The 14,654-nt window shown below is 52.1% G+C and overlaps 1 protein-coding gene across 2 annotated transcripts; it reads left to right on the forward strand.

The window, feature by feature from the left end:
- Nucleotides 1–115: 115 nt before the first annotated feature.
- Nucleotides 116–13,453, forward strand: PPM1M (protein phosphatase, Mg2+/Mn2+ dependent 1M). 2 transcript variants are annotated; one of them, XM_042929575.1, is made up of 12 exons: nt 116–303; nt 413–1,371; nt 1,733–1,787; nt 5,432–8,296; nt 8,969–9,092; nt 9,229–9,483; nt 9,949–10,061; nt 10,389–10,473; nt 10,580–10,698; nt 10,860–10,923; nt 11,153–11,260; nt 11,370–11,985. In XM_042929575.1, the coding sequence occupies exons 4-12, from the start codon at nt 8,073–8,075 to the stop codon at nt 11,580–11,582; spliced, it is 1,305 nt and encodes a 434-aa protein (XP_042785509.1). In that variant the 5' UTR covers nt 116–303; nt 413–1,371; nt 1,733–1,787; nt 5,432–8,072; the 3' UTR covers nt 11,583–11,985. The 2 variants fall into 2 exon arrangements, with proteins under 2 accessions (XP_042785509.1, XP_042785508.1); XM_042929574.1 differs by lacking the exons at nt 116–303; nt 413–1,371; nt 1,733–1,787 and having other exon boundaries at nt 5,647–5,773; nt 6,807–8,296; nt 11,370–11,518; nt 11,893–13,453.
- Nucleotides 13,454–14,654: the final 1,201 nt, after the last annotated feature.

The following is a 14,654-nucleotide window of genomic DNA, read 5'->3' on the forward strand; positions in this document are numbered from 1 at the left end:
GTGCCGCAGGACCCGGCCCAGAGCGCCCCGCCCCCGACGGGCGAGGCCGGGAGGGGGCGGGGACTCGGGGCCGCGCGTGCGCGCACCGTGCGTCTTGTTCCGGGTGAGACTTTCGCGCGGAGTTGATCGGCGTGTCCGCGCGCCTGCGCGTGCCTGTTTGCGGGGGAAGAACGGGGCCTCCGTGTGGTCGGGCATCCGTGGGCGCACTCATGCGCGCGCGTGTGCCTATAGACCGTGAGCCGACGGGTCTGTAGCCGGGGCGCGTCCGGGAGTGCGCGCGCGAGTCTCTGCGCCCCAATCTAGGTGGGTTTCCAAGTGGGGTGAGATCCGCGCGTACCCTCACTTATGGCCGGGAAGGGGTTTGCATGAGGATGGAAGCGCCTGTGTTTTTGAGCGGCATCCCTTTTCCTAGAGACGTTTCCTGAGCGCCCCTTCCGACGCACTGGCACCTCGAGGCGGGCCTGGCTGCAGGCCCAGCCCTGATTGTGGGAGCCAGACTGACCTACCTGGCAGTTAGCAAATGAACCTGTGGTGGCGAGGGCCCTGCCCAGAGAGCAAGGGGCCCACTAGGAGGAGGTGAAGTTTGAGTGGAGACCTGGAGGTCAACCTGGCAGAGCGGAGGGAAAAGTTTTCTGAGAAGAGGAAACTACATGTGCAAAGGCCCAGAGATTGAAGGAGGGCCAGAGCTTGGCGAGTGAGTAACTTCCCAACTCCTAATCTACTTCTGGCTCCACACCCAGCAGCTTTGCCTTCTCTGGCATTAGCCCTGCTGTTACCAGCCAATCAACATAATGTATCTTACAGGCCACGTTGAGCCAGGGATGAGCACAAGGCCACAGAGCCTGTCTCAGGACTTTGGTTGGGAAGATTGGGAAGGAGGCCACCTTTGAGGGCTGGGATTGTTGAGAATTGATGATGGAGTATGGGGCCTGCCTTGCATCTGGCCCCAGCGTGAACTCCCTGATCACTGTCTCACTACCCCATGCTGAATAAGTAGCATTGCGCCCTCCTCTGTGTGCCCCAAACCCTGGGCTTCTCATCTCCTGAGAGTACAACAAACACAAAATTGAAGTATTTTCTTATTTATCTTCCTATGCACACCCTGAAAACTGGACCTGTGTAGTGCTCACCTTGACCCCAGAACTCACAATAGAAACTAAAAACTCTGTGTGGCCTCACAGCCTGCCCTTGGGAGAATAGCTCACAGGCAAGTCCCCAACTCAGCCCTGCCACAGCACAGATGGGACAGCAACACAGAGCCAACAGTTACATCAGCTCTCAGACCTGGCCACTTCCATCAGAGCACTTGGCAATTCCACAGAAGCATAAGAGCATCAACTTCTTGGAAACAGGAATTAGCCAAGAAAACAGGTTAATGAAAAACAATAAAGTTATGTTCCCTGTAGAAATGTCTATCACTGAATGAACTGTGACTACCTTAACTGTAAGGTCTCCCTGTTGCCTGGCTTACCACTGCCTACATCATTCTCTCTCCCTCTCTCTCTCTCTTTTTTAAGTTTATTTATTTTGAGATATATAGAGAGAATCCCAAGTAGCCTCTGCACCATCAGCATGGAGCCCGACACTGGTCTTGAACCCAAGAACCGTGAGATCATGACCTGAGCTGGAATCGAGAGTTGGGACACTTAACTGACTGAGCCACCCAGGCGCCCCATCACTGCCTGATACATATACTTACCTGCTTATTTGTTTATTGTCTTCCCTTTACCAGTAGTTAAGTTCTGTTCCTGCTGTAACCCCAACACCTAGAACAGTGCTCAGCATTGGTAAGTGTTCAGAATTATTTGCCAACTAAACAAATGAATAAACAACTAGAGTCTCAGGGCACCTGGCTGGCTCAGTCAGTAGAGCGTGCAACTCTTGATCTCAGGGTCATGAGTTCAAGCCCCATGTTGGGCATAGAGTTCACTTAAAAATAATTAGAGTCTTTATGTTGCACACTTACTATGCACTGGACACATTTAATCCTCCTGACAACCCTAGGAGGTAGGTGTTATTGTCTCTCTTTTACAGTTGAAGAATCTGAGGTTTGGAGAGATGAAGTGATTTGATGCAGGTTGACAAGGTAGTGAGTGTCCACAAGAACCTTAGTTTCCTTTATTCAACATACGGAACAAAGGAGGAGAAATCCTATTGTTCAGTGGCCCTTGAGCCTTCCATCACAATCTCACACCTCAATGATGAAGGTTTGACCAGGGAAGGAAACACACTGGGAGACAGTCCCACTCAGCTTCAGAGCCTGGGATGCAGGCAGGGAGCCCAAGTACCCAAACAGACTCCATCTCTGGCTGAGATCTGGTTTCAGGCAGAAAGATGAGAAAGCTGCACATGGCTCCTCAGGTGAGTCCTGGGATGAACACAGTATCCAGAAACAGGCTGATTGCTCCATTCTTTCTGATGTTTCTCAACAGAGTCAGCCATTGAAATTATTAGAACATGCTGATTTTTTCATGTGGATCAAAAGTTTAAATGTTAAAAACAACAACAAGAGTGAACTATAAAAATACTGAAGAAAAAAGGGAAAAGTTTGTAGAATCTTGGAGTGAAGGGGGACTTCTGAGTATGTCACCAAACTCAAAAGGCATAAAAGAAAAAAAAAAGAAAAAAAATATGTAAATTCATTTATATTAAATTTGAAAAAAAAAACCTGGAAGTCTAGGGGTGTCTGGGTGGCTCATCGGTTGAGCGTCCGACTTCGGCTCAGGTCATGATCTCAGGGTTTCTGAGTTCAAGCTCCGCATTGGGCTGTCTGCTGTCAGTGCACTTCAAATCCTCTGTCCCCTCTCTCCTGCCTCTCCTCCAATTGCTCGCTCTCTCTCTCTCTCTCTCTCTCTCAAAAATAAATAAACATTAAAAAATTAAAAGTCTACATGGAAAAAGCCACCATCAAAGTCAAAATACAAACAATAAACTGTAATTGGCTACAAACAACATACTTGTAACTCATTTCAAAATAAAGAGCTCTCATAAGTCAATAAGAAAAAACCCCAAGTCTCACTAAGAAATGGGGTAAAAGAGTACAGACTACCCACAGAAAAAGAAATACAAATGGGTCTCTCAGACCTATAGAAAATTGGTTATCCCCTCTTAATAAGATAAATGGAAATCAAACTAGACTTCCATATTTTTATCTATAGAGAAATATTAAAAACCTTAATGAAATACTATGGGAAAATAGGCTGATGGAAGAGTAAACCTTCATGTAGAACAATGTCTACAAAATTGTGAATGTGTATACCCCCCCTTTTTTTTTAATTGAAGTGAAATTCACATAACAAAATTAACCATCTTAAAGGGATCAAGGCAGTACATTCACTATGTTGTGCAACCACCATCTCCTGTTCTAGAACATTTTCATTGGGGTGCCTGGGTGCTGGGTGGCACGGTTGGTTAGGTGTTCAACTCTTGATCTCAGCTCTTTTTTTTTTTTTTATGTTTATTTATTTTGAGAGAGAGAAAGAGAGCACAAGCAGGGGAGGGGCAGAGAGAGAGGGAGGGAGAGAGAGAGAGAGGGAGAATCCCAAGCAGGCTCCACACTGTCAGTGCAGAGTCCAATGAGGGGCTCAAACTCACGAACCACAAGATCATGACCTGAGCCGAAGTCAAGAATTGGACACTGAACTGACTGAGCCACCCAGGCTCCCCTCAGCTCAGGTCTTGGCCTCCGGGTTGTGAGTTCAAGCCCTGCATTGGGCTCTGTGCTGAGTGTGAAGCCTATTTAAAAAAAAAAATTCATCACCCCAAAAGAAAACCGTACCTGTTAAGCAGTTACTCCCCATTCCTCCCTCCTCCGGTCCCTGCAACCACCAGTCTTCTTTCTATTTCCATGGATTTACCTATTCTGGATAGTTCATATGAATGGAGGCATAAAACATGTGACCTTTTATATCTGGCTTTTTTCACTTAGCATAATTGTTTGGAGGTTCATCTACATTGTAGCACATATCAGTACTTCGTTCTTTTTTATGGCTGAATAATATTCCATTGTGCGTATATACCAGAATTTGTTTATCCATTCATCCAGCTGATGGACATTTGTGTTGTTTCCACTTTTGGCTATTGTGAATAGTGCTGCTATGAACAACAAATGCCTTTGACCCAGCAATTCCATTACTAGGAACTGATCCTACCAATATCGCCCCCACAAAAAAACTGTAAAGCAAATAACTGAAAACAATCTAAATGTCCATCACTGGGGGCTAGCTACATAAAGTGTGCATTTTTGCAGAGACTACTCTGTAACGTTAACAATAAGGCAGCTTTTCGAGGACTAACAAAAAAAGAGGTATCTTTTATGAAAATTTCAAGTATAGGATATGGCACAGAGTATGCTATCATTTGTGGAAAGAAAAGGAAGGGAGAAGGAAAGATTTTATATATATGTAACTTTTAAATTACTTAAATTGAGATATAATTTACAAATCCCATTGTATCAGTGTTAAGTGTACAACAAGATTCAATATTTGTATATATCGTGAAATGACCACAATAAGTTTAGGTAACATCCATCACCACACATAGTTATAATTATTTTTCTTATGAGAACTTTTAAAATCTGTCTTAGTAACTTTCAAATACGCAATACAGCAGCATTAACTATAGTCACCATGCTATAGATTACACCCACAGAACGAACTTATTTTTTTTAATATATATTTATTTTTGAGAGAGAGAGCAAGCAGGGGAGGGGCAGAGAGAAGGAGACAGAGGGTCTGAATGAAGCAGGATCTGTGCTGACAGCAGAGAGCCCCATACGGGGCTCGAACTCATGCACCTTGAGACCATGACCTGAAGTTGGATGCTTAATCAACGGAGCCACCCAGGTGCCCCCGCCCAGCACTTATTTATATCTGAAGGTTTATACCTTTTGACCAATTTCACCCATTTTGTCCACCCCGCCCCCACACTTCTGACAACAAGCAGTCCATTTTCTGTGCCTATGGATTTGAAATTTTGTTTAGATTCCACATATAAGTGAGATCATACAGTGTTTATCTTCCTCTGTCTGACTTATTTAGCATAAAGCCCTCAAGGTCCATCTGTGCTGTTGCAAATGGCAGACTGTCTTTTTTATGGCTGAATAATATTCCTGTGTGTGTGGTTGTGTACCACATTGTCTTTAACCATTCATCTGACAGTAGACATTTTGGTTGTTTCCATGTTTTGGCTGTTGTAAACAATGCTGCTGTGAAAATGGGGGTGCAGATATGTTTTCAAGATGTTGATTACACTTTCTTCAGATAGATATCCAGAAACGGAATTGATAGATCATATGATAGTTCTATTTTTAATTTTTTGAGGAACCTCCATACTGTTTTCCATAGTGTCTGCAACCAGTTTACACCAACAGTGCACAAGAGTTCCCTTTTCTCCACATCCTTGCCAACACTCATTATTTCTTGTCTTATAGGTAATTTTTTTTTGGCTTGAATTTTCACGGAACACCTGGCACTTCTGGAAGGATTCACAAGAAACTAGTAATATTAGATGTCTCCGGGGAGGGGAACTGCATGGCCAGGGGATGGGCTTGTGGGAGAGACTTGTTACTAAATACACTTTACACCTTTTGAATTTTGTGGGTTTTTAAAAAAGTTTTTGTTTTGTTTTTGTTTTTTAAGTAATCTCTGTGCCCAACGTGGGGCTCAAACTCACGACCCCAAGATCAAGCATCGAATGTTCCACCAAATGAGCCAGCCAGGAGCCCCACCTTTTGAATTTTAAGTCATGGGACTCAACAAAAACTATTCTCCTTGTGAGTGAAAAAAAATGTAGCATAAAAATCTTGTTCTTTTTTGCTAAACTTGCTCCTCCCCACCCCAAACTGTCACATACGGACGGAGGTAGCTGAGGAGAGGTGTCAGGCCAGGAGCGGGACAAGCTTGCGTTCATTGGAACAGTTAGGAGAAGGGTGTCACTGGGAAGTGGGGGGCTGCATGGCCCCCAGGGAGGGCTCAGCCCAAGAATGAAGAGAGACCCACCCCAAGGAACCTCCCCTACAATTTCAGACACCAGAGACAGAAGAGACTAGAAACTTCTGGAGAAAGAAAAAGGCAAACAACCAATCTAAAGGTCTGGGAATGAGAGGAGCCCTAGACAGCAGCAGAAGCAACAGTCAAAAGACAATGAACAGAGAAGTCAGACTCTGAGCTAAAATATCAGTCAAAAACAAAGGATTTTGCCCCATGTTGGGTGTAGAGCTTACTTTAAAAAAAAAAAAATTTTTTTTTTTTGAGGCAAACCCTTTCAGACTTGGGAGGATCCAGGAAATGACCTTCCAGTCATCCTTTCTTGGAGAGTTGTTAAAGGATGTGCTTCAGCAAAATTAGGTCGAAAACTAAGAAAGTCAGGCTTGGGATCCAAGCCAGAGCAGAGGCTCCCAGAAGCCACCTAGAAGCCAGAGGAGCCTCGGTGGCACTGAAGGGACACTCAGGCCTCCTTGGAACAGGGAGGAAGGGACTGCCATAGGGCTCCACAGCTACACTGAGCAACAGACCACCTGTGACATCTCAGGAGCTTCTCTGAATACGCTTCAAAGGACAGGATTCATCCCACCCACGAAGTCCAAGACACTGGCATGGAGAAAAGACTGTGCTTGTGTTGTTTCCTCTCATTTTAGACTAAAAAGCTCTGAGCTGTTGGCTGGTAGGGATGAAGAGGTGACCCCACAGACTGAATTGGGCCTGCCCCACCCTGGGTCCCTGGTCCATTTCTGTCCCGGTGATAGACCATAGCTCAGGTGTCCTTTGGGAAGCTTTCTCTGATTTTGCCCCCAACCCCCTTGCCAGCTGGAACAAGCACCATCCACCAGACCTTCGCCATCAGAGCTGGGACTCAACCTCCATCACTGCTGCACCCAGCATGTGAGCATGTGCTAGGCTTGGGAGCCCAGACAAAGGTAGGGACTCCTCCTGAAGCTCTCCCTGGGGACCCTGGGCTATGGGCCTCAGGGGCTTTGAGTTGGCAAGCCTGCCTTTTTGGAGGAGGAAAGGGGAAGAGAAATCCCCTGTGGGGAGTTTGAGTCAGCTGAACTGTCATAATGGAAACAGCAGAGCCCTGGGCATCAGGACACTTCCCCTCTGTGGGCCTCAGAGTCCTCCTCAAGAGACAGAAATAACAGTGCTGCACAGGGAGTTGGGCTTAAGTGACAGAAGGGTGACAAAGCACTCCGTCGACTTGCAGGTGTGAAGGGAGACGCTGCTGCTGACCGCACGGTGACAGCTGGTCAGGGGTTAAGAGACTGCAGCATCTTGCCTCCAGCAGGGATGAAATTCTTTCACTTCCCTTAGTTCCAGGTCTGAACTTGGACTGGTTGGAGCTTTCTGGGGACCATGAATTCCTCTTGTCTACCAGTCACGAACATTCTAGTGAGAATCCTGCTGTCTGTCCAGAGACCACATCTTGACTGGAGGGGCAGTGGTTTGGGAGGCTGTCCTTGAAGTGTGGAGAGGAGGCTCAGGTTGAGGAACGCCAGGGTGGCCACCAAGCTTCATGTGGGGGTGGACGGTGACAGGCTGCATGGGCGGGGAATGAAGGGCCACCCGAGGGAACCCTGTGCTCTGAGACTCTTACTCAACGTGTCAGTCTGACACCTCCAGGCACATCCTGTTCCCATCTAACCCTTGCGCAAGGTCCGGGCCCAGCGGGAGGAGGCCGGAGGCTCCCCCACGGACGCGGACCCAGCCTCCAGGCCTCGGCTCCGCTCGGAATGACCCCATCACCTCGCTGGGTGACGAGGAGGACTTTTTCCCTTGCAAAGGCCACCACCCCACGCGTGTGGCGCAGCACTACGCCCGCTCGGGTGGCTGCGTGACGCGGGCAAGCCACTTCGCCTCTGGAGGTCTCAGTGTTCTTGCCTGTGAAGTGGGGTTGCCAACAGCCTTTGCTTCTTGGGGTCGTCAGGGGCCCCGGCAAGCCCCGAGGGCGCCCAGGCCGCTCGTGCACTCCCCGCGGGCGGCTGGCGTTTGGGGGCGTCGCCGCCCCGCCCCTCCCCGGCCCGTCCCCGCCCCCGGCCCGCTTCCTCCTCCCGCGCGGCAGCCCCCTGCCTTCGCGCCATGTCCGCCGGCTGGTTCCGGCGCCGCTTCCTGCCCGGGGGTCCGCTGCCCGCGCCGCGGCCGCCCAGGCCGCGCTCCAGCCCTGTGCCCTACCGGCGGCCCCGCTTCCTGCGCGGCTCCGGCTCGGGCCCCGGCACCGCCGACGCTCCACGCCGCCCCGACGTCCGGCCCGTGCGCAGTCCAGCGCGGGGCCGCGCACTGCCCTGGAACGCAGGCTACGCCGAGTGAGTGCCCCGTCGCGGCCCCCGCCCCCACCCCTCCACCCTGATCCCGGGCCTCCGTGCGGGCCCTGCTGGGCGGTCCTGGAAAACAGCCTAAGCTGAGCCAGTGCTCCCGTCCCCCAACCTTGTGGCTACCTCCCTTCTGCCCTCATCTGGGACTCTTGACAGCTTCCCCCGGTCCCACCGCAGCCTTTTCTTGGGGACTCCAGCCTCCCTCAGAGAGGCTCACTAGTTGGGAAGGACCTGCACCTCTGGGGCTTCCAAGATGAGACAGGGACCCTGGGTGGAGTTCCAACACTGCGCGCGGGCTTTGGAGATACCCCTCACACGCACGCAGCATCTCACCCTGGGTTGTGGCCTGTGCTGTATGGGACAGAAAATCTGGCCGAGATGGGGGGGAGGATTGGCAAAGGAGCCCCAGATCTCCTCGGACAGCCGCACCCTCACCTCACAGCCCAGGTCAGCACAGAGGCGCTGGGCCCTGAGTTTTGCCTTACCCTGAGGTTACTGAACAGTTAGGAAACTTACACTATGTTTGTCCAGGTGTGTGTTAGGGACAGCATAGGGGCTGCTGCTTCAGAGGTAGGGCTCCTCCCTCTATGTACCAGCTTTGGTCTCTGCCCGTGGGGACATGGGTGTGTCCCTGAAGGGTCTCTGATCACTTACTGGCCTCAGGATCATCAATGCGGAGAAATCTGAGTTCAATGAGGATCAGGCAGCCTGTGGGCAGCTGTGCATCCGGAGATGTGAGTTTGGGGCTGAAGAGGACCAGGAGTGGCAGACCTTGTGCCCAGAGGAGGTGAGTGCAACTGGGCCTGAGCCGGTCTTAACAGGCTGGGACCGGGACTGCAGGTTCTTGCTCTAGTTTCCCATGCCAGGTGGGGGGACAACTGGGGAAGCCAGGCAGAGCCTGACACCGAGCCCTTCCTGTACAGTTCCTGACAGGTCATTACTGGGCACTGTTTGATGGGCATGGTGGGCCAGCTGCAGCCATCCTGGCTGCCAACACCCTGCACTCCTGCCTCCGCCGGCAGCTGGAGGCCGTGGTAGAGGGCATGGTGGCCACTCAGCCCCCCATGCACCTCAGCGGCCGCAGCATCTGTCCCAGTGATCCCCAGTTTGTGGAAGAGAAAGGCATTAGGGCGGAAGATTTGGTGATCGGGGCTCTGGAGAGTGCCTTCCAGGAATGTGTGAGTGTGGCCTTTGGCTGGGGAAGGGACCGGGCACCTGTGGGACGCTGGGTTGTGGAGCATCCCTGCACACAGTGGTGGTCTCCCTGGATCTATGCACTGGGAAGACAAGATTGGGTTGGTTGGTTTGTTAGTAATGGTCATCATTGCCATCACTAACCCCTCCCACTTATCCAGTGCCTAGTATGTGCTAGGGGCTTTTACCTGCATCGTACGTTGTGCACCTTGATGGTCCTTGGTGCAGGGGCTGGTTTCCCTTCCTCAGTTTTGAATAGGACTTCCCTCCCTCCCAAGGAATACTTCTAGATCTCCTAACCACAGGGATCCTGGAGTCATAGCCAGACTTTGGGTTGGGTGGGACTACCAGGCTTGTTGGTGGGGAAGTGAATGGTAGGGTGGGGATTGGGGACAGAGTGGTATGGTGGCAGTACAAGCAGCAGCTAAAGTGGCCTCGGTTTGCCCCAGGATGAGGTGATCGGGCGGGAGCTGGAGGCCTCAGGCCAGGTGGGCGGCTGCACAGCCCTGGTGGCTGTGTCCCTGCAGGGAAAGCTGTATGTGGCCAATGCCGGGGATAGCAGGTGAGTACCTGGAGGGTAGGCAGGGTGGGGTCGGCAGGCGGGCACCAGAGGTGGTGGGGACAGTGAAAGGGGGCTGGACGTGGAGGGATGGAAGTAGGGATTGACTGGCTGAGTTGTTTGTGTACCTGGTGTGTCAGGTATGAGTGGACAGCAAATCTGAGGGAGGGCAGACAGCTCAAGCGCCAGGCCCAAGGGCCGAGCTTTTACTTTGCAGGCTGTCGGTAGTCATGGGGGGCTTTGAGCTGGTCCCTGGTGGCTGAGAGAGGCCATGAGTGAGGGTGGAGCCTGCTCCACAGGCCTCTCCCTCTCTTCCCCAACCCCATCCAGGGCCATATTGGTACGGAAAGATGAGGTTCGGCCCCTGAGCTCTGAGTTCACCCCGGAGACTGAGCGGCAGCGGATTCAGCAGCTGGTAGGTGCCTTTGGCAGAGGAAGGTTATGGAGCCCCAACTCCTGAATCTAGGGTCACCAGAAGCCACCAGAGACAGCCTCATCTGAGCATGCCTTCCTACCCCCAGGCCTTTGTCTACCCTGAGCTTCTGGCTGGTGAGTTCACCCGACTGGAGTTCCCTCGGCGACTGAAGGGGGATGACTTAGGGCAGAAGGTTTTGTTCCGGGATCACCACATGAGAGGCTGGTGAGCAGGGTGGGTTTGGGAGACAGTGGGGAGAGGCCTAGCGTCAGGCCCAGTGTGTGGGCTTGGGGCAGTCCTTTTCCCCGCGGGCAGGGTGGGCTCTGTGTTGCGGGGAGATGAGGGGTGGGTAGGGCCTGGATTGATGCTGGGTCTGCTCCTGGTAGGAGCTACAAGTGTGTGGAGAAGTCGGATCTCAAGTACCCACTGATCCATGGGCAGGGTAGACAGGTCAGTGAATGGCACCCTCTAAGAACCTCTCTTAAACTGCCCCCTGCAGAAGTGGGAGCTCCTTTGTCCCTTTTGGGGGCTGTGGCTGGGGTCATGGGGTTTGCTCCAAGGCTACAGGATGTTTGTCCCTCAACCGAGGGCACCCAAGGGCCACAGTACACTTCTGTGTGCTTTACTTGCACATTCTCTGGGGCTGTTTGCTGTCACCTCACATCTCCCTTGTCCCCAGGCTCGGTTACTGGGAACACTGGCCGTCTCCCGGGGCCTGGGAGACCATCAGCTCAGAGTCCTGGACACAAACATTCAGCTCAAGCCCTTCTTGCTCGCTGTCCCACAGGTGAGTGGGCAATAGCCCACACCAGCTTCCGTCTGCCCGGAAAGGCAGACGATGAGGCTGGCAGGAGCCTGGGAAGGGAATGCTAAGGATCCTCAGGCTTAACTTGCAGGTGACTGTCCTGGATGTGGACCAGCTGGAGCTGCAGGAGGAGGATGTGGTTGTCATGGCAACTGATGGGCTCTGGGATGTCCTATCCAATGAGCAGGTGGCACGGCTAGTGCGGAGCTTCCTCCCTGGCAACCGAGAGGACTCACACAGGTACTGTAGCTTCTGGGGACCTGCCTGTGCCTGGGTCGGTACCAGCAGCAACACCAGGAAGTAGCTATGGCTGGGGAGACAGCACTGACAATGACACTGACATCTCAGGGCAGGTGGTCAGGATCGGGACTATCTCAAGCTTCTGCGGGGTGACGGTGGGTCTCCAAAATCTCTGGGTTCAGAAATCCCTGAGACTAAAAATCTCCATGGTCCAACCTGTGGCCCTTCCATGCTTGTGGCTTGCCTGGCCCCACAGCTGGACCGCATTGTTTGGGTCCCCATGTGTCTGTCCAGCCCTGTGCAGCAAGTTCTCTGAGGGCTGGCTTTGCTTCTTTGCTTTGGCCCCGAAGTGCATCTGCAGTTGGTCCCCACAGGTTCTCGGAGCTGGCCCAAATGCTGATACATAGCACACAGGGAAAGGACGACAGTCTCACAGAGGAAGGGCAGGTGTCCTACGATGACATCTCTGTGTTCGTGATTCCCTTGCACAGCCAGGGCCAAAGGAGCAGTGGCCACTGAGGATTCAGACGCCACATCCCAGAACCACTCCAGGGCCGGGTGTAGCCTGGGCATCCCTCCACCATGGTCCACAGCAGGCCTACCTGCCCTGCCGCCAGACACAATGGGTTGACACCCCCCAACCCCACCCATTTCATGGGGAGCATTTATACCAGGCAATCAAAGCTGGAAGAGTACGGAGAGCCCAGCTCCTCAGGTCCCCTCTTTGGCAGGCAGGAAAGAGCACAGTATCAATGGTAACATCCCTTTACAACGTAGGAAACCCACGTGAGGCTCCTCTGACAGGGTCCTTAGCAGCCCAGTGTTATTCTCAGATGGGGACAGCTGGACTAAGGGCATTGGCTAAGAATGCCAGGAAGGGCAGAAAAGCCTGTTTGGATTCAGGTCTCCTAAACCATAAATGTCAGGGTATCTACTCAGTAACCACCAAAGCCCATGCATGGTGCCTTATGGAAAGCTGTGGGCAGCTTCCTATCTGCTGAACCGATATCAGCCCCTAGGGAGACCAGCTCAGGTCCTGCCCTGTTTCCCTCTGCCACTGGAGGTGAGGCACAGGCCCTGGGACTAAAGTTGGGGCAGAACAGAAAGAAGCAAGAGGATCCCAGAGTTTGCTGAGCAGGGGATGTCCTCTGACCACTCTTCTCTGGCCCTAGCCCTGCCCTCAGCTGATGCCCCAACGCCTTTGGTTTTGTTGCCCCCGCCCCCCCATCACCTCCCTATTGTTAAATGTTTGTGTGGAAGAGCCGTTGTGAATCATGAATTGCTGTAAAGCTTGACATTATAGTATACTTTTTGCTCTTTCTTGTTATTTTCCAAAGAATCAGTCTTTGCTCCACCTTGCAAGTTTGCCTGTAGTCAGAACTGCATTTCTCTGCAGGCCTCCCTAGTTCCTGGTATGGGGTGAGCCCCTGTGAGAGAACTGTGGGCCAGGGAACAGAAAGGTCTGTACCACCATCTGTGAGCTCTGGGCTTGATGTACCAGAAGGGGTGCCTTTAACTTGGTTTTGAATGCCAGTTTCTATAAAGCAAGAATTAGCTGGAGACAAGTCACTCGGTGTTTGAGGAGCAGCTTGGTTCTTCACCTTCCCCACAAGACTGTTATCACCTAGCACTTGCCAAAGCTCAGGTGCTCAGAAGTATTTGTTGAATTACAAGGTGTCCACCTTTCTGACCTCAGCCTTACCGAACTCCCCTGATACATTCCTACTTTAGTTTACAACTGAGATGAATTCTAACCAGGCAACTCACAACCCTAGCCTGGGGCCAGGAGGGACATGGGCTAGGTGGTAGCACAACTGACGGTAAAACTAGTGTTTAACTTAACTGGGGAGGCTCTCAGACCCCCTTTCCTGTCCACTAACTCATTTATTTTTTTAATGTTTATTTTATTTCTGAGAGAGAGGGGGAGCGGGAGTGGGAAAGGGACACACAGAGAGAGAGAATCTGAAGTTGGCTCTGTGCTGACAGCAGGGAGCCTGATGCGGGGCTCAAACTCACAAACCATGAGATCATGACCTGAGCCGAAGTCAGATGCTTAACCGACTGAGCCACCCAGGCGCCCCTTATTTTTCTTAATTTGCCCATCTTATTTATTTTCTTTAAGCTCCATGCCCAGTGTGGGGCTTGAACTCATGACCCTGAGATCAAGAGTCTCGTGCTCTACCGACAGAGCCAGCCAGGCGCCTCCCAATTAACTCATTTTAGACTCCATTTCCTATATACCTTTTCCAGGGAAGAGAAAGGAAGAAATTTCCCCTTTTTCACAGTCCTGTCCCACAGCCCAGCACTCTTGGGCCTCCGTCTCCAGTGAGGTCCCGACAAACTGGTGGCCCCAGAACCGCTGGACAGCCCCTCTCTGGGCCTGCTCTAGTTAGGCGGCTAGCAGACGCAGGAGTGTGCTTTAACAGGCCTGCAGTTTTACTTCCTCTGTCTTCAGCAACCACCCTGCCCCCAGCAGAGTGTGGGCAGCATCCCGCACTTGCCTCACCCACAACTGTTGAGGCAGCTCGCCCCTGCAGCCTGCAGGCTTTGCTTCCGATCCAGCCCACTGCCTGCTCTCACTCCTCAAACAAGGCTGAAGCCCCCCGGAGTGGGAGTGGTGCGTCTCTCACCTGCAAGCACGCACAAATGACAGGAGCGACTGCAGGGTCAGCCATGTGCGTCTCAGCAGAGCCAAATGCTGCAGCAGCCCTCCACCAGGCTGGGCAAGGGGGTGGGGGGGGGGGTTTGGGACGCTTCCTCCTTGATGTTGTGAGCCTATCACTCACAAGCTGGGATGTTCCCTCTGCTGCTCTTCATGATCCTTGGCTGACGACCCTGGGCAAAGTGGCAGGCGGCAGGTCCCGCAGCTCTGAGGATACCGAGCTGGTGCACAGGCTCTAGGAGTTGCCAACTCACCAGCCAAGCAGTGGGTTATCAAGCTACTGGCCAGGCCTTCTGCTAGAACTGGTGCAAGAGCCTCAAAAGAAGAGGCTCCATTACCCTTGCCCCACAGAAGCCGGGACCTAGCAGGACAAACCTTATTCTAGCTACAGGCTGCCAACCTGATCAAGTGTCGAGGTAACAATGAGGGATGAAAGGCAGCCTGAGGTACGTGCCAGAGAGTCTGCAGACCAAG

The sequence above is a fragment of the Panthera leo genome, chromosome A2 (genome assembly GCF_018350215.1).
Source record: "Panthera leo isolate Ple1 chromosome A2, P.leo_Ple1_pat1.1, whole genome shotgun sequence".
Lineage (NCBI taxonomy): Eukaryota > Metazoa > Chordata > Mammalia > Carnivora > Felidae > Panthera > Panthera leo.

Excerpts from the sequence above, each read along its gene's own strand:
- PPM1M (XM_042929574.1), top strand. The coding sequence starts at position 8,073 with ATGTCCGCCGGCTGGTTCCGGCGCCGCTTCCTGCCCGGGGGTCCGCTG. Across the intron at positions 9,093-9,228 it reads AGACCTTGTGCCCAGAGGAG|TTCCTGACAGGTCATTACTG; the intron begins GTGAGTGCAACT and ends CTTCCTGTACAG. Across the intron at positions 9,484-9,948 it reads AGAGTGCCTTCCAGGAATGT|GATGAGGTGATCGGGCGGGA; the intron begins GTGAGTGTGGCC and ends GGTTTGCCCCAG.